At 41.4% G+C, this 25,209-nt stretch overlaps 3 protein-coding genes and 1 long non-coding RNA gene across 4 annotated transcripts in view; 3 read left to right on the top strand and 1 right to left on the bottom strand.

The window, feature by feature from the left end:
* LOC132455876 (uncharacterized) overlaps positions 1 to 19,851 on the top strand; it is a 34,785-nt gene extending 14,934 nt beyond the window's left edge. The window contains exons 1-4 of the mRNA XM_060049930.1: positions 16,719 to 18,228; positions 19,057 to 19,188; positions 19,281 to 19,342; positions 19,457 to 19,851. Coding sequence (XP_059905913.1) covers positions 17,769 to 18,228; positions 19,057 to 19,188; positions 19,281 to 19,342; positions 19,457 to 19,552 — 750 coding nt within the window. The 5' untranslated portion in view covers positions 16,719 to 17,768 and the 3' untranslated portion in view covers positions 19,553 to 19,851. Of the gene's footprint in view, positions 18,229 to 19,056; positions 19,189 to 19,280; positions 19,343 to 19,456 lie in introns of the transcript that reaches the window.
* The window catches only part of fpgs (folylpolyglutamate synthase), a 108,722-nt gene that overhangs the window by 69,378 nt on the left and 14,135 nt on the right, over positions 1 to 25,209 (bottom strand). The gene's annotated exons all lie outside the window — the stretch shown is intronic.
* On the top strand, positions 1,396 to 3,008 carry LOC132455874 (uncharacterized). Its single transcript, XR_009525340.1, has 3 exons — positions 1,396 to 1,788; positions 2,619 to 2,750; positions 2,843 to 3,008. It is a non-coding gene; the product is annotated as an uncharacterized LOC132455874 (long non-coding RNA).
* On the top strand, positions 6,113 to 9,000 carry LOC132455875 (uncharacterized). Its single transcript, XM_060049928.1, has 5 exons — positions 6,113 to 7,207; positions 7,405 to 7,803; positions 8,046 to 8,174; positions 8,313 to 8,377; positions 8,727 to 9,000. Exons 1-5 carry the CDS (start codon positions 7,120 to 7,122, stop codon positions 8,847 to 8,849), a joined length of 804 nt encoding a protein of 267 aa, XP_059905911.1. The 5' UTR covers positions 6,113 to 7,119; the 3' UTR covers positions 8,850 to 9,000.

The following is a 25,209-nucleotide window of genomic DNA, read 5'->3' on the forward strand; positions in this document are numbered from 1 at the left end:
GATCACTGTGCTATTAGGATTATTCAATTAGTTTAAATACTTAATAAACTAGAGACAGCATTAATGTTGACCATTAATGACTAAGTTGTGGGTCCAGGAACCTGGTAGGTTTAAGGCGACTGATGATCATCTACGAAAAGGAACATGGATTCAGTAACTGTCTTTGGCAGTCTTTGGCACTGGTATGTTGTCCATCTGCGAGACCAGTTGAGGAGCATACTGGTCATAAGCACTTCACAGTTGAAGCATAAGAAAAACTATCAGAGCTTGTGTTGTTTTTTATTGCATGCTTCTAGAGGCGTTAGAAAACCCCAAAATGAACTCTACCATCAATGTCAGCCAGCGGAAACAGTTGTGGTGTCTGCACGCCGTCCAACCAGCAATGCTTCCTATAAACAGGCAGAAGCTATACCACCATCAAAAAATACACACACACACACACACACACACACACACACACACACACACACACACACACACACACACACACACACACACACACACACACACACACACACACACACACACACACACACACACACACGTGTATGAACAAAAAGTGAAGTGTATGCACACAGACAGATGAATAAGAACAGAAAAAAAGTTCATACCCACACTCAGTTGAACCAATTAGGAGAGACGTAAAAGAGATAAAACTAACAATGGACAAAGGGATCCTGTGAATCTACAAAAGCCTTGGTTTATTTTAAGAATGTATGACACTTAGGATCCATGGTTTACTGCAATGTGTCAGCCAGTTCAGGAGCCACTTATTTATCCCAGGTTTTCCCTTTGCCAAAACTAGGTTTGATTCCCTCTGATCATTGGTGATTAAGAAAACTTATTGCTAGAAAAAGTATAGTTCAATAATTACCAAACAAAAATGTTTACATGTTTTCTGACATATTTCTATTTGTATTTGCATTGTAATATAAAATATATGAATAATTTATTAAAGCTAAATGTATTCCGAACAAGTTTGCTCTATCTTGCTCGATGCCAACTGAAATTGTGTGTGTACATCCATGACAATAAAAATGTAGTTTAATCTAATATGGAAATGTAATGAAACTCATAACCGCAACATTTTCCACAAGGCCAACCAATCACAAGTCATTTTTAATCCTTCCGCCTTCAGTCAAATGGGTGTGATGAAAGTATCAAATGTCTTCACTCCTCCACAGATCATCATGATGAGCTGGACGTATGTCTTTCTTCCCGTTATCTTGGGTAAAATATTTATGCTACATTTCATGAGTTGTATATGATGTCCTGTGTAATGATTGTTTAGTATTCTGTGTTTTAAAATCACATTTATATATCATCATATGTTGCTCCATGTTGCTGCACATTTGATCTTAATACTAATTGAAAGTATTTTTTGTTCAGGTGCTGTTGTGTCCTGTCAGGACGTACTCTCTAACCCAGTATTGGAGCTGACCAAGAGACCAGGAGAAAACGTTACTCTATACTGTGACTGTAAACAAACAACTAATGTAAATATTGTTTGGTACAGGAACTGTTCTCATGAAAATCAGCCAACACTATCTCTGAATTGGAAGGACAGATATCAAGGCATTTTTGATTATGGCGAGGATGGAGTAAATTTCTTCCATTTAAATATGATGTTGAACAATTTGTCAAACTCATACGACTTACTGATTAAGAACATTACTGATTCTCACCTTGGTCTCTACTACTGTGGAACTGATGAACTGAACGGGGAAAAAGGAAACAAGAAAAAATATATCTACACATATGGTAAAATAATCACAAGGATTTTGTTTGGTAAGTTGACTATTTTTGTTGTCAAATTCATTAATATGAATTCAATATATTATCATATGTCGGGATCTTATGCAAATGTGTTCCAAGTCAAGCACTTTTTAAAGATGGGCAGGAAGTGCTGATTGGAGTCATTTGTGCCGCTACCATCTCCACCATTACAATTACATTTACAATCCCTACCATCATCCTGCACTTTTAAGATAAAGGTCAGAACAATTGTAGAGGCTAGAGAGCGTATTGATTCATTATTATATTGTTTAATTAATTAAAATGTTCCTCTATTATATCCAATATTTAAATGTATTAATTCATGAAAACATCATAATAAACCAGCCAGCATCCTTCAGCCAACGCTTTCGGCCCTTTCCCACGAGGCGACTTACCCACGATAATGAGTTCACCGACGGGGAGAGGGGGGCGCGACCAGGGCTGAGGTCGGCTCTGATGGTTGTTTAGTGTGTGGGGTCTAGAGACATGTAAATGTGCTGCCCCCCTTAGGGGTAGGAGGGCAAAGTCTTTTCAAACCAGTTTAGTATTATCGGGCCTGACTGCGTCGTGTAGAGGGGACTGAGACTGAATGCGATGACGGTGGGAACAGACAACGGGAGGAAACAAATGACCCGATAGCGTAGACCACCACTGATTGTCAAGACCAGTCGTATAGTGTGTACTGCCAAAGTCCTTCCCATCTTTAATAGTCACCTAGTGGGCAGGAGCATTCAGGAGTTACATCCTGGACAGTGGTCGAACAAACTTAACTTCAATGAACCAAGATTGTAGGAAGGTAAGAACTAGCACCGCTGAATTTGAACAACATTATGTGTCCTTAGATATCCCTTTAGATGCCGGTGCTGTAGACCCTGCTGCTCCAGACTGTGGACATTGCTGGATGCTGCTGGTCACCCTGTGTCCCTCCTCCGCTCTCCTCTCTTTGTTCCTCTACTTCCTCTGCAGTCACATGGGTAGGACATCATGTGCTTTATGTCACTGGAAGTCTTTCTGCACTTCATTTGATTGCGTTGTCTCTATTATTCTAACTCAATTTCTGTTTCAGTTCGTGCCGGAAGACATCCTTGCATCTCTCAGGAAACCAGGCCTTTAACACTGCAAGATGAGGTATATGATAGTACACCACTTACATTAAATGATGTTAACACCCTGTTCTATTAAGAAGTGTGCTCAGTCGTTGTACTGTCCTAATGTCACGTTATGTCTGTCTCTCACACGCAGGATGAAAACTACAGCTGTGTGTTTTATGCTGTGTTGGAAACTCCACAGCACAAAGGATCTCACAGCTTCTTAGCCCGCAGTACGAGTGGGCTTTGAGAGGCGTATCGGTTATGGTTCCACAACACACACAACACAGACAGCCCTCTCTCACACTCACGTCACACCTGCATATAAACAGAAAGTCACACAAACAAACACACACGCATGCACGCACACACATCTTTGTATATATTGAAATGACCTTGTGGTTCTTATCATTTTGATACCTTATTTAGTGAACAGTATTAATGCAATCAATGCCCAGCATGTATTTGTATTTCATTGTATACCTAGAGTAAAATGTCTTGTACTTTTATTTGTGAAAGAATTAAAGTCCAAAGAGTATTACATTTCAGTTTTTTTTAAAGCTCTCCTTCTTAGTAAGAGTCAGTAAAAATAATGGGTTGTTCTTTTAGAGGTACATTACAGAATCGGAATATATATGAATACTGTATGTTCATAAATTAGTGAATAAAACCCTAAGAAGGAAAACATACCCGTTTGACAATTTATTAAAACTTCTCAATCAAGATCATGTTGCTCTGACTACAACATGAGACCAGAGGTTTGCGTTGATCAGCTACAGGATGCTATCGTGGTTTTCCTGTTTGATTCTCGTCAGTTTATTGTTAGCGTGTTCAATCCTTTTTTCATTGAGGTGTGGGCTGGCCGACAACAACCATTGGGTGGTTGGTCGGAGCTCCGCCTTCCTCACATCCTCTTAGTATTGATGTCTGAGTAGGTGGAGAGTTCTGAGGGTTGGACTCGCAAAATTTTAGGTAGAGGGATATCCAGTGTCGTGGAACACAGGCCATCTTCATCCTGAAAGAGACAGTTTGACATTACTCCGTCTGCCTCGGTTCCACAATAAAGTAAGCTGAAGCCTTTGCAGGATTCTGTTTTGATGAAGCGATTGTCTGAATTCAACCGTGTCAGTATAGCTATAACTTCTTACCATGGATGGTTCTCACACGTATGAAGTTAAAAACACAAACACTTTGAAGTTAAGGAGGGGAAAACTAGCAACTGGTAGAAGCGGTTCTGGAACCTGATTTCCTGTGTTCTCTTTCTTGAGTCAGGTGTTGTCTGATCAACTCTGGGCTCTTAGTGGCTGGAGTTGGTACAGAGTCAAGATATGACACACATCCTAGTCAATGAAATTGCTTACACTAGGCCCAAAATATATCAAACAATATCCATCTATACATACGTAGGCACTGACAGAAACATTAAACTTGCATTATGCAACTTTGGAACTACAAGGTTTCTCATGAATAAAATGCGCCCATCCACAAGTTGTGATAAAACGCAGGACAAGGGTTTGAAGCACCTGGGGAATCTGTATCATTGTTAATTCATTTCTTTGTCTAAATTTGTTGAATACTTGCAGAATATTCAATTCCATTTGCTTTTGTGACTTTGTAACTTTGCAAAAACAGATGCATGCACCAATAACAATGTCAATAGAGCTCACATTTTTAATCCCTTGAACCAGGTGAAGGATTTTTTTTGTTATCTTGCTATGATTACTTAAAGCTACATTATGTCATCTCTAAACCAAGCGTATAAAATTGGTACGTCCGTCCAAATTCACAAAATTGGAGAAAGTTGTCTCTGCCCGCTCCCACCTCCCCAGACCCCAAACTCACGCGGGTTGCCATGTTGAGGGCACTCAACAGATATGAGTGCAAGCCGAGCCGAACGCAACAAAGTTTGAGATTAAGACAACGATTCTATTTCAACAATGTCAAGCGATGATGATGTGTATGTGTTTGCAAATGATTTATTGTTTGCCGTGCTCTAAACTATCTCCATCTTTGAAATGCAACTCCAAGATGAACACGTGTTCTGGCAGGGCTCTGGTCAGTGAGCTTTTTTGAAAAGAGCTCAAGGCTTTCTGGGTCGGGTAGAATCTAAGACAGTCTCAGTTGATATTAGTTGTTATTTAGCTTGTTCCCATGGTTGTACCTCAGCTGCCGACGCTCCTGGGACCCGGGCCGGATGGAGGCGCTCAAAGTCCCTGATAAGGGCTGGATCGTGTTATCGTCCGGACCGAAATGCTTGTCATGAAGAACTTGGAAACAGAGTGTGATTAACTCTGATGTGCCTTGGGTTGCGAGTGGTGCTTGTGTTTGTGGGTTTGTCTTGTTTTCCTGTTTCTTCCCCACAGGCATCTTTGGTTCCTGATTGGACCCAGGAAGTGTTGAAGCCACAATCCAGGAAGGTTATTTCTCTCTTTCGCTACATGGGCTTAATACACAGGCTGGTAGTCGGACTGGACACAGGGATGGCATGAGAGCCAGAACATTAGAATACGATCACCAGAATAACTCAATAAGGCTACGGGTCAAGCACGAATACTTACTCGTTATTTCTATATTACGAAAAAATATGGATTTATATCAAAAGAAAATGGTGGGTGTCTTTTCAGTCTGCCTACTTCAAGATGGACGAACAACCACACCCAAAGGCCAGAGGTGTCATAACACTAACTCTCTCTGCGGATAGCCTGAAGCCACAAATCTCTTCCTCTTCTGTGCTTCGCTCTTTGGGAAAGTAAGGAAAATCAATCTTCTTCTTTTTCTCTTTTACATGATTTGAGGCACAATCCTTAAGGCATGGTGCCACTAGATTTCACAAAATACCACTTTCCAAGTTTAGGCACTTTTTTGACCAAGAAGGGGCGATGATGTTCTGACAATGTTGTTCTGATGTTCTGATGTTCTGACGTTCTTACAAGCCCCACACAGCATCAGGCCCTGAGTGTGTCTGTGAGGCTGTTGTAAAACTGCATCTTACCACTAGAGGTCAGGATGTTTGCTGGATAGACTGATCGATCCAGCATACATATAGGTGGACACTCGCACTAAGTCATAGGGCAGGGCAGGTAGAATCCAGTTGAAATGACCATTCACAGACACACCTGGTGGTAAAGTAGGGGCCCTTTGAAGCAAAAGAAAGATTTTATCTGTCACAGCAAACTACGACTTATGTTTTGTTTTTAACTGATATGAATGATGACACTCCTACTAATAATAATACCAACACTAATGATAATAACACCCCAGAATTCAATCAAATCAAATTTCTCAAATAGGACAAGACTTGCCTTTCTCTGTTTCAACAAAGATTCTATATGGTAACCACAACTATCGCAGCCTCTCATGCATATCACAAACTAGCAGTCAAATGTCACATCTCTTTACATTGAAATGTTCTTCTGCTCAATCAATGTTTATCCTAAGCTTCTGATGATTTATCTTTCACCAGAAGCTGGTTGGTCAAGGTCCGTTCGATGCTTTATGGCAAACAGAAGAAAAGGGGTCTTGGATGGTTATCTGAATATCACACAGGAAGAACAGAGAGTTGTTTGTTTGGCTTCTTCTGCAGGGTTTACCCAGAAATCCCAAAATCAAACTCTACTACCAACAAAAGCCAGCGGAAACATTTGTGGTTTCTGCACACAGTTTTACTGGCAAAGCGCACACACACACACACACACACACACACACACACACACACACACACACACACACACACACACACACACACACACACACACACACACACACACACACACACACACACACACACACACACACACACACACACACACACACACATATATAACCACAGACATTTGTATGCACATTAACATGAACAAGAAAAGACAAAATGTAATGTTGATGCACACACTCAATTGAACAGTATGGGTGAATACATTTTCACACTAAGGATCAAGCATTTACCGCAATGTTTCAGGCTGTAGTTAGTGAGCCACCACAATGTTAATTCCAGTTTCCCACCTTGCCAAAACTGACTTAGTGTCAGGGTTTGATTCCCTCTTTGGCCCCCAACTCTAAGAATATATTTTTGTGTATATTTCAATTCAAATTAATGTTGTGTTTAATCTAATAATAGATTGAACATAAAATCGTCTCAGCCCAGGAAATCGTGTTCTGACAATCAAACCTCTCCTGGTACGCTGAGAGAAATAACCACAACATTTTCCGCAATGTCAGCCAATCACAAGTTCTTTTTCATCTTTCCGCCTTCAGTCTCATGGGCGTCAGAAAGGTATCAAATGTCTTTACTCCTCAACGGATCATCACCATGAAATGGATGTATATATTTCTACACGTTATCTTGGGTAAAGTAATATTTTTATTATTTCTATTTTAAAAATACATGAGTTGTATACGTTGTAGCGTAGGCTACAACATATTTGTTGTTGAACAACAAACTGTGTAATTTGTATGTGGGGTTTTAGCATCACAGGACTTCATGTGTTGTCATGCATCATGTTCCTGTGTGTTTCTTCATATTCTGAATCTATTTTTCATTCAGGTGCTGTTGTGTCCTTTCAGAACGTACTCTCTAACCCAGTTTTGGAGCTGATTGTGAGACCAGGAGAAAACGTTACTCTATACTGTGACTGTAATTCCTCAACTGGTGTTTATATCATTTGGTTCAGAAATTGTTCTCATGAAAATCAGCCAACATTTGTATTGGAAACCGTTGAAGCCAATCAAAAAACGGAAATTCATGACTCATATGAAAGAAAATATTTACATTATAATTTTAAATGGAACATATCTACGAGCTCGTATGATTTACTGATTAACAGCATCAGTGAAACTCACCTGGGACTATACTACTGCGGAACTCGAGAAAAACTTACTCTGGATAAAGGATTAATCAAATTTGTCTACACATATGGAAATTCAACCACAAGGATTTTACTTGGTAAGTATGCCATTAGTGTTATTTGGATGTTTTTGTTTTTGATGATGGAGAGAACCTATCGATTCATTAAATATGCCTCATTGATTGATTGATTAATTGACTGTTCTATTACATTCTAAATGTACGTTTAGTTATCTGTGATGACAAAACAGCAGTAGATTGTAAGAAGGTTGTGTTTTTATTTCATTTAGTCTCCGAAAATATATATTTATATACATATATATGTGATGCCTTTCCTGCAGGTGTTGGGGACCCTGCTGCTCCAGACTGTGGACAGTGCTGGATACTTCTAGTCATCCTGTGTCCGTCCTCTGCTCTTCTCCTCTCCCTCCTCTCATCCTTGGTCGTCTACCTCCGCTGCAGAAGGAAAGGTAGCGTATATATCTCTGTTGACTGTCATCTTCTGTATCTTGAGAACACCTACGCTACATATTGTCTTCCGTAGAAGCAGCCACTGTCTCCCTTTGCTGCTTTTGTGGCCTTATGATGACTGTTTGTGTTTCTTTAAGATGAAGACCTCCATGTTGCTCAGACATCACCCAGCAGTAGAGATGTAACATCAATCAGGAACCAGGTAACGTATAGTTCATATACTCAGGTACATTTGTGATGTAATGGTAGAGGACAGTATGGAGTACATTTACAGGTTGTGGTGGAGCGCTGTACAAAGATGTTTACTGAAGGCTGAATGAACATCAATGGACCCAATGTTCAGCGATAGTCAGGTGCTATTAGACGCAGGAAGAGAAGTGCTCTACAAAGTGTACATTATGTTGATGACGTAGGTTACAGTAGAGTGTACATTATGTTGATGACGTAGGTTACAGTAGAGTGTACAGTATGTTGATGATGTAATGGTGTAGCAGAGAGTGAAGTAGGGTAATGATGTATCAGTGGTATTGATGGTTATATGTCTCTCTCAGGATGAAGTTGGCCTGTGTTACGCTACACTGGATATCCCTCTACGTTCTCAGAGACCTAAAAAGAAGAGAGTCCAACCCTCAGAGTTCAGCACCTACTCAGCCATCAATACTAAGAGGATGTGACCATGACCAAGTCTTTAATACCAATACAGGGCTCTACTTCCTCAATATGACCTCATCTTTATGCTGTCAAGAGGAGGAAGAATATATAGTTTAGTTATATGTATATATTATATAGTATAGCTATATCATTCTCAAGAAAGTGCAAACATGTGACAAAGTAAAGCTTGTTTTGACATACGTTTTAATACCATATACCAGGGGTTCTCAAAGTTTTGACAGCTGAGGGCCAATTTAGGTACCCAAATTTTGACTGAGGGGCGCCAAAGGAAAAAAAATCAGGCGGGAAACGCCGTCAGCATCCCAGTGGTGAAAAAAAACATTGCACTGTGTACCTCTGGGAGTGAGGTCATGTGAGGTCTAAATCACGAAACTGAGGTTCATCCTTTCAAAGTAATAAACAGTCGGATTAAAACTAACAAATTTAACAGGATTTAATTGAAATCTAGAGTCGACTTTTGTCTTTATATTTATATTTTTGTTTAAATTAATATTGATATAATAATAAAAAAAAATAAAAAAAAGATTTATTTTTTATTTATTTTTTACTTACATCTGTACGTCATTGCGGGCCGCCAGGAATGTTCCTGCGGGCCGCACTTTGAGAACCAATGCCATATACTGTTTGCATATTGTTTGTCAATAGTATAAATCCAATAATGTGTTTTTGGCTATGTTTATTTGCTACATCATTAGAAATCGTTTGCTGTTCATAGTTTACTATGTAGTAGGGTTGAGTTAAGGGTAATGTACAAAGTGTTATGTTAGACGATGCTGAACCCAAGAGCAGACAGAGACGATGTTGAAAACACAGCAGACTGCTGTGACCACAACACAAAGGCTTCTGTGTGTATCAGGTTATGATCTTGAACTGGCCAAAGCTATTCTGCGTATGGTTTTAATGTTTGCTTGGCAGTCTCTACTCCTTGTCTTACAAGTAGGATGTTGGCGGCACCTTAAATGTCCTTTAATACCTTTAATACCTTTAAGAACACGTCATTACAACAAAAATGCAGATAACATTTTATAATAAGGCTCTATTAAATAAACTTCAATTAACATCAGCTATTGCAGTAATATGAATTAACTGAAAGTTATTTAACAGGTAACTAATCTAGTAATCATTTACTAACTGTGTTCATGTTTACTAATGGTGTTCATGTTAACTGAGGTCTTAATTTATACATTATTTAATCTCTAAATATAGTGTTAAAGGAAACGATGGGATTCATTAAATCTGTATTTCTCAACAAATAATGATATCACTTTATCTATGAATTCAATAGTAATAATTATTATAATAATAACAATAATAATAACAATAATAATAAAAATAATAGTGGCATAGGCTCAGCACTGTGTTTTAAAATATATACATGCATATTGGTCCATTATTGAGCAAGAAGGTAAACCACAAAACAGGCTGCTATGTGATCATTTAGGCCCTAAATGATCACATAGCAGCCTATTTCTGGGGACGTTCATTAACGGGCCCTAATTTTTAGGGCGAAAGCGTGTGTCAATGTACGTCCCCGTAGAGACCTGGAGAGAAGATTTCTGGTTTTGTTGGACTAAAGAAAAAGTAGATTTGCGTTATCCAAAAGATTTCCGTGAAGGAGAACTTAAATTGTAATGACAATAGGGAATTCCCTGCAAAAACAAGATTTCAACTACTATGCTAATGCAATATAATTATTTGTATAACTGCATTCACTTAGAGTCATTAGTTGTTAATAAATGTTCTCTTCTTATAAAATGCTACCAGAACACTAACCGTGTTCACTACCAGATGGAGATGTACTGAGGCACAGGGACATGACATAGTCGCCGTTTTGACCGCCACGATGTCAGGGCCTCTGTGTGTGTCTGACATTCCTCACAAGCAGCAGACGAAACCTCCTCTTCTTTGTATGTGGCAAACATACAAAGAAGAGCTGTCCCTCGGCAGCGAGGCTATCGCGGGCAACAATTCCTTTCTCCTCCATGTCGTGGTTCGGCCTACTTCATATTGATGTGAACTTGGAAGAACCAGAGACGTCGGAGAACCCAACACAGTCGTTTGAGATTAATAATATTGTCTGAAGGCTCACACAGCTTATGGCCGTGATAATATATATATTATATGATATAGATATCTATGTTTAATATGGTATTATTCCGATATAGAGCATCAGGACTCCTGCCGGAGCAGGAGTCCAGGAGTCCTGGCCGTGCGCAGAGCCTTTGGCCGTGCACACGGCCAAAGGCTGTGTGCACCTCGCCATTGCGATACATCCACTGTAAACAGATCGCATGGTACTGTGGCCGCAAGCTGCTCAGGGCCACATCCCCACCCTCCTCCTTGACCCGTCTCGCTCCTCCTCATTTGCATTAAAGCTACAGACACCAAAACGGGGCGTTTGGGGAAAGCTCAATGTGCGACTGGTTCGTAGTGGCTGTAATTCTGCACCACGGCTGAATTTCGGGAACGTCTTCAAATGGGGGCCCACCAATATCTATATTAAAGCATCCTTTAAGTAGCATGCCATGGTACCTTTAAGAAACAAATGCACAGAACAGATACGTAAAGCTAAATCGCAATTTCATTTAGATGAGACAACCAGAAATGTGCATAATCTAGCTACATTTTGGAAAACTGTTAAATCTTTCAAATCTAACTCCTCATCGTCGAGTTTACCTAAGCAAATTTGTGTTGATTCTATGCAAACCACAGATAAAAATTAGAAATTGGACTCCTTTAATCATCACTTTTTTTCCGCTGGGCACCTTTTCAAGTCATTACAAACCAACCCAAGGCACACAGTCCCCAAATTTGGGGACTGTAGACGTTTTTTAAACGTGTCTCTGTATTTACCAGCGCCTCAACCCATTACTGGAACACAATATGCATAACAGCGCCAATTTCATTAGCCAGACCCTAAAATCCTGTTCAGCACTAGATGGAGTTGTAGGGCCGACTCCACAAAAGCTCCTAATGACAATTACAGGGCAATAAGAGATACTTTGGGCAAAATAGCATCTGACTGTGATGAGAAAAACCCAAACCAAACGTGAAGCTGCTAAGCTAGTTTCAATACTTAATAAACTAGAGACAGCATTAATGTTGACCATTAACATTAATGTTGTGGGGTCGGGAACTGGGTAGGTTTAAGGTGACTGGTGATCATCTACAAAAAGGGACATGGATTTAGTAACTGCTGTAACTGAGTCTTTGGCATTGGTATGTTGTCACTCTGCAAGCTAGTTGAGGAGCATACTGGTCATCAGTCGTAATTGAAAAGCACTTGACAGTTGAAGCATAAGAAAGACAATCAGAGCTTGTGTTGTTTGTTGTTGCATGCTTCTAGAGGCGTTGACCCAGAAACCCCAAAATGAAACTCTACCATCAATATCAGCCAGCGGAAAGAGTTGTGGTGTCTGCACGCCGTCCAACCAGCAATGCTTCCTATAAACAGGCTGGAGCTATGCCACCATCATAAAACACACACACACACACACACACACACACACACACACACACACACACACACACACACACACACACACACACACACACACACACACACACACACACACACACACACACACACACACACACACACACACACACACACACACACACACACACACACACACACGTATGAACAAAAAGTGAAGTGTATGCACACAGACAGATGAATAAGAACAGAAAAAATATTGTGTTCATACCCAAACTCAGTTGAACCATATAGGAGAGATGAAAAAGAGAACTAACCATGGACAAAGGGCTCCTGTGAATTTACAAATGCCTTAATTTATTTTAAGAATGTATGACACTTAGGATCCATGGTTTACTGCAATGTGTCAGCCAGTTCATGAGCCACTTATTTATCCCAGGTTTTCACCTTGCCAAAAGTTAGGTTTGATTCCCTATGATGCCGCCAAATGCTATTAATATATGAAAACATGGTTTGTCAGATGTGAACAGATCGCATGCTTCCTATTTGTCAGTTGGTTGTGGATGAAAAAATGAATTCAATTAATACTAAAACAAGATTTCTGTATCATTGGTTGTTAAGAAAACTTAATGCTAGACAAAACAGTGTTGAATAATTACCAAACAAAAATGGTAACATGTTTTCTGCCATATTTTTATTTATATTTGTTTTGTAATGTAAAATAAAAGAAGCTTTCTATATCTTGTTTGATGCCAACTGAAATTTCTGTGTGTGCAAAAAAAAAGAAGTTTAATCTAATATGGAAATGTAACGACACTCAGGTCGTATCACCTCGCCTGATACGCATATAGAAATAACCGCAACATTTTCCACAAGGCCAACCAATCACAAGTCATTTTTAATCCTTCCGCCTTCAGTCAAATGGGTGTGATGAAAGAATCAAATGTCTTCACTCCTCCACAGATCATCATGATGAGCCGGACGTATGTCTATCTTCCTGTCATCTTGGGTAAAATATTTACGTTAAAATGTCTATTTCAATAATACATGAGTTGTATATGATGTCCTGTGTAAGGTATGATGGGTATTTGGTGTTTTAAAATCACATTTATATATCATCATATGTTCCTCCATGTTGCTGCACATTTGATCTTAATACTAATTGAAAGTATTTTTCATTCAGGTGCTGTTGTGTCCTGTCAGGACGTACTCTCTAACCCAGTAGTGCAGCTGACCGTGAGACCAGGACAAAACGTTACTCTATACTGTGACTGTAAACTCACAACTAATGTAAATCTTGTTTGGTACAGGAACTGTTCTCATGAAAATCAGCCAACACTATCTCTGAATCGGAAGGACAGAGAAGATGGCATTTTTGAATATAAAGAGAATGGAAGAAACATTTTCCATTTGAATATGATGTGGAACGCTTCGTCAAACTCATACGACTTACTGATTAAGAACATCACTGATTCTCACCTTGGTCTCTACTACTGTGGAACTGAATGGAATGGGGAAAAAGGAAACAAGACAAAATATATCGACACACATGGTAAAATAATCACAAGGATTGTGTTTGGTAAATTGACAATTTTTTTGGTCAAATTCATTAATGCGAATTCAAATTATTAACATATGTTGGTATAATATGCAAATGTATTCCAAGTCAAGCACTTTTTAAAGATGGGCAGGATGTGCTGATTGGAGGCACTTGTGCCGCTACCATCTCCACCATTACAATTACATTTACAATCCCTACCATCATCCTGCACTTTTAAGATAAAGTTCAGAACAATTGTAGAGGCTTGAGAGCGTACTGATTCATTTAATGTTGAATTAATTAAAATGTTCCTCTATTATATCCAATATTTAAATTAATTAATTCATGAAAACATCATAATAAATCAGCCAGCATCCTTCAGCAAAAGCTTTCGGCCCTTTCCCACGAGGCGACTCACCCACGATTATGAGTTCACCGACGGGGAGAGGGGGGAGCGACCAGGGCTGAGGTCGGCTCTGATGGTTGTTTAGTGTGCGGGCTCTAGAGACACGTAAATGTGCTGCCCCCCTTAGGGGTAGAAGGGTAAAGTCTTTTCAAACCAGTTTAGTATTATCGGGCCTGACTGCGTCGTGTAGAGGGGACTGAGACTGAAATCGGCGATAACGGTGGGAACAGACAACGGGAGGAAACAAATGACCCGATAGCGTAGTCCACCACTGATTGTCAAGACCGGTCGTATAGTGTGTACTGCCAAAGTCCTTCCCATCTTTAATAGTCACCCAGTGGGCAGGAGCATTCAGGAGTTATATCCTGAACAGTGGTCGAACAAACGTAACTTCTATGAACCAAGATTGTAAAAATGTAAGAACTAGCACAGCTGAATTTGAACAACATTATGTGTCCTTAGATATCCCTTTAGATGCCGGTGCTGGAGACCCTGCTGCTCCAGACTGTGGACATTGCTGGGTGCTGCTGGTCATCCTGTGTCCCTCCTCTGCTCTTCTCCTCTCCCTCCTCTCATCCTTGGTCGTCTACCTCCGCTGCAGAAGGAAAGGTAGCGTATACATCTCTGTTAACTGGCCTCTTCTGTATCTTGAGAACACCTACACTACATATTGTCTTCCGTAGAAACAGCCACTGTCTCCCTTTGCTGGTTTTGTGGCCTTATGATGACTGTTTGTGTTTCTTTAAGATGAAGACCTCCATGTTGCTCAGACATCACCCTGCAGTAGAGATGTAACATCAATCAGGAACCAGGTAACGTATAGTTCATATACTCAGGTACATTTGTGATGTGATGGTAGAGGACAGTATGGAGTACATTTACAGGTTATGGTTGAGCGCTGTACAAAGATGTTTACTGAAGGCTGAATGAACATCAATGGACCCAACGTTTAGCGATAGTCAGGTGAAATTAGACGCAGGAAGAGAAGTGCTCTACAAAGTGTACATTATGTTGATGACGTAGGTTACAGTAGAGTGTACAGTATGTTGATGATGCAATGGTGTAGCAGAGAGTGAAGTAGGGTAATGATGTATCAGTGGTATTGATGGTTATATGTCTCTCTCAGGATGAAGTTGGCCTGTGTTACGCTACACTGGATATCCCTCTACGTTCTCAGAGACCTAAAAAGAAGACAGTCCAACCCTCAGAGTTCAGCACCTACTCAGCCATCAATACTAAGAGGATGTGACCATGACCAAGTCTTTAATACCAATACAGGGCTCTACTTCCTCAATATGACCTCATCTTTGTGCTGTCAAGAGGACGAAGAATATATAGTTTAGTTATATATAAAACTAATGGCCAGTTTTTATTAATTTATTCATATTCATGCATACATATATTATTTATATAAAGAATAAAGCCCTCCTCTCTTTGTTCCTCTACTTCCTCTTCCTGTTTATGCTGTGTTGAAAACTCCACATCACAAATGATCTCAGAGCTTCTCCGCCCGCAGTACGAGTGGGCTTTGAGAGGCGGTTTGGTTTGGGTTCCTCCCACAAAAAAAGCATACAGCCCAACGCACACACATAGACTCCCCAACAACTACACAAAAACACACAGTCGCAGACACAAACACACATGTTTGTATGTATTGAAATTGCCTGTGGATAAAACGTGTTTGAAATTGCATTTTTGATCAAATGTATGAATGAATAAATAAAGTCCAAATAATGTGGCATAATAATGTGTTTCATATTTTTGTTTGACTCAGCAAAAGAAAAGTGTGATGCAGGATGTTGACGTGTTTTCAGGTTATATTTTGCCTATTAAATCCATCAATCCATGTGGCACATTCGTTAAATTGATAATTGCTGTGAGGAGGTTGACTCTTTTTTATAACGTCTATAGACTCTGTCTACATTTACCAGCACCTCAACCCCTTGCTGGAACACAATATTCATAACAGCGCCAATTTCATAAGCCAGACTCTAAAATCCTGTTCAGCGCTAGATGGAGTTGTAGGGCCGACCCCACAAAAGCTCCTAATGACAATTAAAGGGCAATAAGAGATACTTTGGGCAAAATAGCATCTGAACATCAAAACGTAATAAACTAGAGACAGCATTAATGTTGACCATTAATGAATAAGTTGTGGGTCCAGGAACCTGGTAGGTTTAAGGCGACTGATGATCATCTACAAAAAAGGGACATGGATTTAGCAACTGCTCGGAGTCTTTGGCACTGGTGTTTTGTCACTCTGTGAGACCAGTTGAGGAGCATACTGGTCATAAGTCGTAATTGAAGAGCACTTAACAGTAGCAGCATAAGACTATCAGAGCTTCTGTTGTTTGTTATTGCATGCTTCTAAAGGCGTTTACCCAGAAACCCCAAAATGAACTCTACCATCAATGTCAGCCAGCGGAAAGAGTTGTGGTGTCTGCACGCCGTCCAACCAGCAATGCTTCCTATAAACAGGCAGAAGCTATACCACCATCAGAAAACACACACACGCACACACACACACACACACACACACACGCACGCACACACACACACACACACACACACACACACACACACACACACACACACACACACACACACACACACACACACACACACACACACACACACACACACACACACACACACACACACACACACACACACACACGTATGAACAAAAAGTGAAGTGCATGCACACAGACAGATGAATAAGAACAGAAAAAATATTGAGTTCATACCCAAACTCAGTTGAACCATATAGGAGAGATGAAAAAGAGATACAACTAACCATGGACAAAGGGTTCCTGTGAATTTACAAATGCCTTAATTTATTTTAAGAATGTATGACACTTAGGATCCATGGTTTACTGCAATGTGTCAGCCAGTTCATGAGCCACTTATTTATCCCAGGTTTTCACCTTGCCAAAAGTTAGGTTTGATTCCCTATGATGCCGCCAAATGCTATTAATATATGAAAACATGGTTTGTCAGATGGTTGTGGATGAAAAAATGAATTCAATTAATACTAAAACAAGATTTCTGTATCATTGGTTATTGAGAAAACTTAATGCTAGACAAAATATTGTTGAATAATTACCAAACAAAAATGTTAACATGTTTTCTGCCTTTCTCTATCTTGCTTGATGCCAACTGAAATTTCTGTGTGTGCACCCTTGACAATAAAAAAAAAAAAAAGTTTAGTCTAATATGGAAATGTAACGAAACTCAGGTCGTATCACCTCGCCTGATACGCATATAGAAATAACCGCAACATTTTCCACAAGGCCAACCAATCACAAGTCATTTTTAATCCTTCCGCCTTCAGTCAAATTGGTGTGATGAAAGTATCAAATGTCTTCACTCCTCCACAGATCATCATGATGAGCTGGACGTATGTCTTTCTTCCCGTTATCTTGGGTAAAATATTTACGTTAAAATTTCTATTTCAATAATGCATGAGTTGTATATGATGTCCTGTGTAATGATTGATAGGTATTTGGTGTTTTAAAATCACATTTATATATCATCATATGTTCCTCCATGTTGCTGCACATTTGATCTTAATACTAATTGAAAGTATTTTTCGTTCAGGTGCTGTTGTGTCCTGTCAGGACGTACTCTCTAACCCAGGAGTGGAGCTGACCGTGAGACCAGGACAAGACGTTACTCTATACTGTGACTGTAAACATACAACTAATGTAAATATTGTTTGGTACAGGAACTGTTCTCATGAAAATCAGCCAACACTATCTCTGAATTGGAAGGACAGAGATAATGGAATTTTTGATTATGGCGAGGATGGAGAAAATTTCTTCCATTTAAATATGATGTTGAACGATTCGTCAAACTCATACGACTTACTGATTAAGAACATTACTGATTCTCACCTTGGTCTCTACTACTGTGGAACTGAAGAACTGAACGGGGAAAAAGGAAACAAGAAAAAATGTATCTACACCTATGGTAAAATAATCACAAGGATTTTGTTTGGTAAGTTGACTATTTTTGTTGTCAAATTCATTAATATGAATTCAATATATTATCATATGTCGGGATCTTATGCAAATGTGTTCCAAGTCAAGCACTTTTTAAAGATGGGCAGGATGTGCTGATTGGAGGCATTTGTGCCGCTACCATCTCCACCATTACAATTACATTTACAATCCCTACCATCATCCTGCACTTTTAAGATAAAGGTCAGAACAATTGTAGAGGCTAGAGAGCGTACTGATTCATTTAATGTTTAATTAATTAAAATGTTCCTCTATTATATCCAATATTTAAATTTATTAATTCATGAAAACATCTAAATAAATCAGCCAGCATCCTTCAGCCAACGCTTTCGGCCCTTTCCCACGAGGCGACTTACCCACGATAATGAGTTCACCGACGGGGAGAGGGGGGAACGACCAGGGCTGAGGTCGGCTTTGATGGTTGTTTAGTGTGCGGGTCTAGAGACACGTAAATGTGCTGCCCCCCTTAGGGGTAGAAGGGCAAAGTCTTTTCAAACCAGTTTAGTATTATCGGGCCTGACTGCGTCGTGTAGAGGGGACTGAGACTGAAATCGGTGATAACGGTGGGAACAGACAATGGGAGGAAACAAATGACCCGATAGCGTAGACCACCACTGATTGTCAAGACCAGTCGTATAGTGTGTACTGCCAAAGTCCTTCCCATCTTTAATAGTCACCTAGTGGGCAGGAGCATTCAGGAGTTACATCCTGGACAGTGGTCGAACAAACTTAACTTCAATGAACCAAGATTGTAGGAAGGTAAGAACTAGCACCGCTGAATTTGAACAACATTATGTGTCCTTAGATATCCCTTTAGATGCCGGTGCTGTAGACCCTGCTGCTCCAGACTGTGGACATTGCTGGATGCTGCTGGTCACCCTGTGTCCCTCCTCCGCTCTCCTCTCTTTGTTCCTCTACTTCCTCTGCAGTCACATGGGTAGGACATCATGTGCTTTATGTCACTGGAAGTCTTTCTGCACTTCATTTGATTGCGTTGTCTCTATTATTCTAACTCAATTTCTGTTTCAGTTCGTGCCGGAAGACACCCTGGCATCTCTCAGGAAACCAGGCCTTTAACACTGCAAGATGAGGTATATGATAGTACACCACTTACATTAAATGATGTTAACACCCTGTTCTATTAAGAAGTGTGCTCAGTCGTTGTACTGTCCTAATGTCACGTTATGTCTGTCTCTCACACGCAGGATGAAAACTACAGCCGTGTGTTTTATGCTGTGTTGGAAACTCCACAGCACAAAGGATCTCACAGCTTCTTCGCCCGCAGTACGAGTGGGCTTTGAGAGGCGTATTGGTTATGGTTCCTCCCACCACATAGCCTACAGCCCACTCACACACAAACACACACTCACGTCACACCTGCATAAGAACACAAAGCCACACAAACAAACACACACGCATGCACGCACACACATCTTTGTTTATATTGAAATTACCATGTGGTTCTTATAATTTTGATACCTTATTTAGTGCACAGTATTAGTGCAATTAATCCACAGTATATTTGACCAAAAAAATCCAAACATGCATTTGTATTTCATTGTATACCCAAAAGTAACCAGTCTTGTACTTTTATTTTTGAAAGAAATAAAGTCAGAGTCAATACAAATAATGGGTTATTCTTTTAGAGGTACATTACATAGATACAGATACAGTTAATCATATTTATTTTCATTTTCATTTTCACATGCCTCCTATTACGTCCATCAATGTCAGACTCATACTCTCTTAAGAAATAACTATTGGATTGATTATATCTCAATCGCAAAATATATTTGAATATATACAGTATGTTCATGAATAAATTAGTAAAACCCTAAGAAGGATAACTTACCGGATTGACAATTTATTAAAACTTCTCAAAGAAGATCATGTTGCTATGACTACAGCATGAGACCAGTGGTTTGCGTTGATCAGCTACAGTTGCTATCGTGGTTTTCCTGTTTGATTCAGTTTATTGTTAGCGTGTTCAATCCTTTTTTCATTGAGGTGTGGGCTGGCCGACAACAACCATTGGGTGGTTGGTCGGAGCTCCGCCTTCCTCACATCCTCTTAGTATTGATGTCTGAGTAGGTGCAGAGTTCTGAGGGTTGGACCCGCAAAAATGTAGGTAGAGGGATATCCAGTGACCCGGAACACAGGCCATCTTTCATCCTGAAAGAGGCAGTTTGACATTGCTCCATCTGCCTCGGTTCCACAATAAAGAAAGCTGAAGCCATCTGTGTTTTTACAAAAGCCTTCATTTATTTTAAGAATGTATGACACTTAGGATCCATGGTTTACTGCAATGTGTCAGCCAGTTCATGAGCCACTTATTTATCCTAGGTTTTCACCTTGCCAAAACTAGGTTTGATTCCCTCTGATGCCGCTAAAATGATATTAATATATGAAAACCTGGTTTGTAAGATGGTTTGGATGAAAAAAGGAATTCAATTAATACTAAAACCAGATTTCTGTATCCTGGGTTGTGGGGGGACGTGCGGCGTCTGGCCTGAAGGAGTCTGGGCAGGTTGGGATGGCACCGGATCAGCTGGGGGGATTGGGCCTGATTGGGGGCACCGGGAGCAGAGAGAGGGTGGGAGAGATCAAAAGAGATCCCCACCAGAGATCCCCACCAGAGATCCCCACCAGAGATCCCCACCAGAGATCCCCACTAGAGATCCCCACCAGAGATCCCCACCAGAGATCCCCACCAGAGATCCCCACCAGAGATCCCTACCAGAGATCCCCACCAGAGATCCCCATCAGAGATCCCCACCAGAGATCCCTACCAGAGATCCCCACCAGAGATCCCCACCAGAGATCCCCACCAGAGATCCCCATCAGAGATCCCCACTAGAGATCCCCACCAGAGATCGCCGGTCGCGGAGCGCTGAACGCGAGGACTCAACGTTTTTTTTATTTTATTTATTTTATTTATTATACAGGAAAGTATTAGAAGTAACGAAGTTACAATATAAAACGGGCCTGTCTCAGTAAAATAGCTGATTTCCAGCAGGTTCCTGTTCTGCAGCACATATAACATGTAACAGGGACAAGGCACATCACACGTCACATGTACATACAATACATAACACGTTGTTGATTTATAGTTTGAAGCCTCAGTTTTGTTTTGCTTTGGATTGAAAGAAACAAGCTCCCAGTGTGGGACGACGTACTGTGGTCTTCGCACGCTTTCTGACCTGCTACAGTGGAGCCAAACGTGGGGCGGGCGCAGACATGGACCGGTCACCGCTGGGAAGCGTGCTCGGGCATCTGGCCCAGATGGCAGAACGGCAGGGCCAGCTCCAGCAGACCCCGAGCGAGGTGCTCGCAGAGCTGGCCCAGTCCTTGGCGGCCGATCGGGCCGTCCTACGGGAGCTCCTCGCCTCCGGGGGACGCGGCGTGGGACCCAGGGGAGCGGGACCCGTGGCCAACATCCACGTCCCAAAGATGGGGGAGGCGGACGATTCGGAGGCCTTCCTGGAGACTTTTCAGGGGGTGGCTTCGTCAGGAGTGGGCTCACCGTCTCCTGCCGCTCCTGACGGGGGAGGCCCAGCTTGCGGCCCACAGTCTGCCGGCCCGGGGCCAAGCGGGAATATGGGACCATCGCCTGGGCCATCCGGGACCGACTTGCCCTCAACCCGGAAGAACATCACTGGCGTTCACCGAGGGGGTCCGTCCCTTCGCCTTTGCCCAGCAGCTGCGGGACCAGGCGAGGAGGTGGCTGGTTCCGGACCAGAACTCGGCGGTGGACGTGGTGGAGTAGGTGGCCCTGGAGAGGTTCGTTGAGGGCACATAAATAACCTCCCACCCCCACTCCGCAGACGGGCGCTCAGACGGCAGGGGAGGGGTGTTGGAGGTGCGGGCAGCCTGGTCACTTCCGATGGGATTGCCCTCTAATGAAGGTGGGCCAGGTCGTCCGCGTCACTGGTGCCCCGTCTCCTCCCCACGGTCCCGGCGAGGCGTACCGTATCCCGGTGAGGATACAGCGGTGTACGTACCAGGCGCTTTTGGACTCGGGCTGCATGCAGACCATGATCCACCAGCGCCTGGTGCGGTCCGAGGCATTGGTGTAGGCGTCAAGCGTTTCGTTGAGGTGTATACACGGGGATGTGATCGAGTATCCTTTGGTCCCTATCGAAATTCGTGGGAATAAAAGACTTGCTTGTGCTTCAAAGCAAACCGGTGTCCATTCGCTCTGTGAACCTGCTATATATCTATATCTATATCTATATCTATATCTAGATATATAGATATATAGCATATATAGCATATATATATATATGCATATATTTTCATCCCTGTTCCTTTACTTTGTTCTTGTTTTTCCAAAGTGTTAACAAGAATAGGAATACAGTGAGGAAAGGAGACAATTAAAAAAGCAATACAAATAAAATGGACAACATATATAATCATATAAAACCCTCCAGCAAATGCAGATTCCACTTCCTAACATCTGCACGCTGCAAAGGAGGATGCAGCATGTAAAGCTGGAAACAGGAGTTAAAAGTGTTTGAGATGCTGAGTGTCCTCTCCACATATATCAGGCTGAGGTTTGTGGAACCAAAAACCAGTGGGATCAACTATGACTAAGAACAACGAAGCAAACATACAGTAAGTGTGAACAAGAACAGCAAAGTAAAGCCAGGGGGTATCAATAAATAAAACGAAGTTAGTCATGTGTGGAACAAGAACCACAAATGTGTGAACTGGTGTGTGTGTATATCTAACTTGAAAAACGAGAACAAAGTGAAGGAACAGGGAGGAATATTATAAGTTATTAATAAACAAACAAAATACTCATCGATCAGGCTGAGGTCAAGGATAGTGCATCAGGTCGAAAGGAAGGTTAACAATCGCAGCCACCAGCCACCACCACCACCAGCCACCAGCAGTTGCCACCACCAACAGCCGTCGCCGCCACCAGCCGCCACCACCACCACCACCACCAGCCGCCACCACCAGCCGCCACCACCAGCAGCCAAAACCAACAGCCGTCGCCAGCACAAGCCGCCACCACTAGCAGCAGAAGTCGACACCACCATCCTTCGCCAGCTCAAGCAGCCATCGCCTCAAGCATCAGCCACCTGCAGCAGCAGTGTTTGCTGGCACCAGCCAGCTCAAGGCACCAGCAACCGCTAGCAGCAACCACCGCCATCAGCATCCCCCATCAGCAGCAGCCACCGCCATCAGCATCCCCCCATCAGCAGCAGCCACCGCCATCAGCATCCCCCATCAGCAGCATCCACCGCCATCAGCATCCCCCATCAGCAGCAGCCACCGCCATCAGCATCCCCCATCAGCAGCATCCACCGCCATCAGCATCCACCATCAGCAGCATCCACCGCCATCAGCATCCCCCATCAGCAGCATCCACCGCCATCAGCATCCCCCCATCAGCAGCAGCCACCGCCATCAGCATCCCCCATCAGAATCCCCCATCAGCAGCAGCCACCGCCATCAGCATCCCCCATCAGCAGTATCCACCGCCATCAGCATCCCCCATCAGCAGCATCCACCAGCACCAGCACCAGCCTCTGCCATCTGCAGGAGAGTGAAAATAATCAGATAAGACCTTGAATAGCCTGTAGATCAATGAGTTTCCCCACACATGGCCAAATTGCTGCCAAGTTGGGGAAGGGGCGGACTTTAAGCTTACTTTATGAAAAAAAGAATGACACTGTCTGTATAATAACATTTGAAAGCTCATTATGGCTTATATATTTTGTGTGGAACAATTTGTATTCATATATGCAATCCAACAGCCTTTTCAAGGGTAAATTAATCTATAGCATCAGACACACAGTACTCAGCTGACTAGCTATCACCGTCAGGTTCAGCAGATTAAACCTAAATAAAACCCGTCGTTTATCAACGTTGATGATCCTAGTAATCCTACATCGATAACTAACTAAATAAAAGTTGTCAGAGATTCACTACTGAACTTCTGGTGTAGTGATACCTTTACAGCTGGCGAAATCCAGCTGAAACGCAGGAAATGACTGAAAATCGGTCGTCTACCAAGATAAAAATCGGTTTGTGTTAACGCCGTTAATAACGCGTTTAACTGACAGCACTAATATATACGTATATATTAGTGCTGTCAGTTAAACGGGTTATTAACGGCGTTAATGCAAACCAATTTTAACGGCGTTAATTTTTTTTATCGCGTGATTGACGCAATTCTTTTTTTTTTTCTTTTTTTTTCTTTGGCTCAAAACAAAGAAGCAGTAGCCTGACTGCTATTTTCAAGGCAGTATCTTTGTATGTTCATCGTTTAATTGCACTATAGGCATTATTTTGTATCGTCCTGTTTTGATCAGTATATGCCAATGTTGTTATCAATAAAAAACCATTTGCACAAGGCAAGCCGATGCACTTCTCCATGTTGATAAGAGCATTAAAATGAGAAAAAATTAATGGGACAAAGAAATCAAGGGATATTTAGCAAAGAAAAAGGAATTGCGATTAATCGTGAGTTAACTATGACATTCACACGATTAATCGCGATTAAATATTTCAATCCTTTGACAGCGCTAGTATATATATAATAAATAAAATCTGCACTAGTTTTTACCCTTTCAAAATGCAATATATACTATTGCTGCATATATATATAAGTGCTGCCAAGCGATTAAAATATTCAATCGCGATTAATCACATTAATGTCATAGTTAACTCACGATTAATCGCAAATTCTTTTTCTGTGCTAAATATCCCTCGATTTCTTTGTCCCATTAATTCTTCTCATTTTAATGCTCTTATCGACATGGAGAAGGGCATCGGCTTGCCTTGTGCAAATGTTTTTTTATTGATAACAACATTGGAATATACTGATCAAAACAGGACGATACAAAAAAAGAGCCTATAGTGCAATTAAACGATGATCATACAAACATACTGCCTTGAAAATATAAGTCAGGCTACTGCTTCGTTGTTTTGAGCAAAAGAAAAAAAA

This window comes from Gadus macrocephalus, chromosome 4, assembly GCF_031168955.1.
Source record: "Gadus macrocephalus chromosome 4, ASM3116895v1".
NCBI classification, from domain to species: Eukaryota; Metazoa; Chordata; class Actinopteri; order Gadiformes; family Gadidae; genus Gadus; species Gadus macrocephalus.

Coding starts and splice junctions, on each gene's coding strand:
- LOC132455875 (XM_060049928.1), top strand. CDS start 7,120: ATGGGCGTCAGAAAGGTATCAAATGTCTTTACTCCTCAACGGATCATC. Junction 7,804..8,045: donor AACCACAAGGATTTTACTTG/GTAAGTATGCCA, acceptor CCTTTCCTGCAG/GTGTTGGGGACCCTGCTGCT. Junction 8,175..8,312: donor CCTCCGCTGCAGAAGGAAAG/GTAGCGTATATA, acceptor TGTTTCTTTAAG/ATGAAGACCTCCATGTTGCT.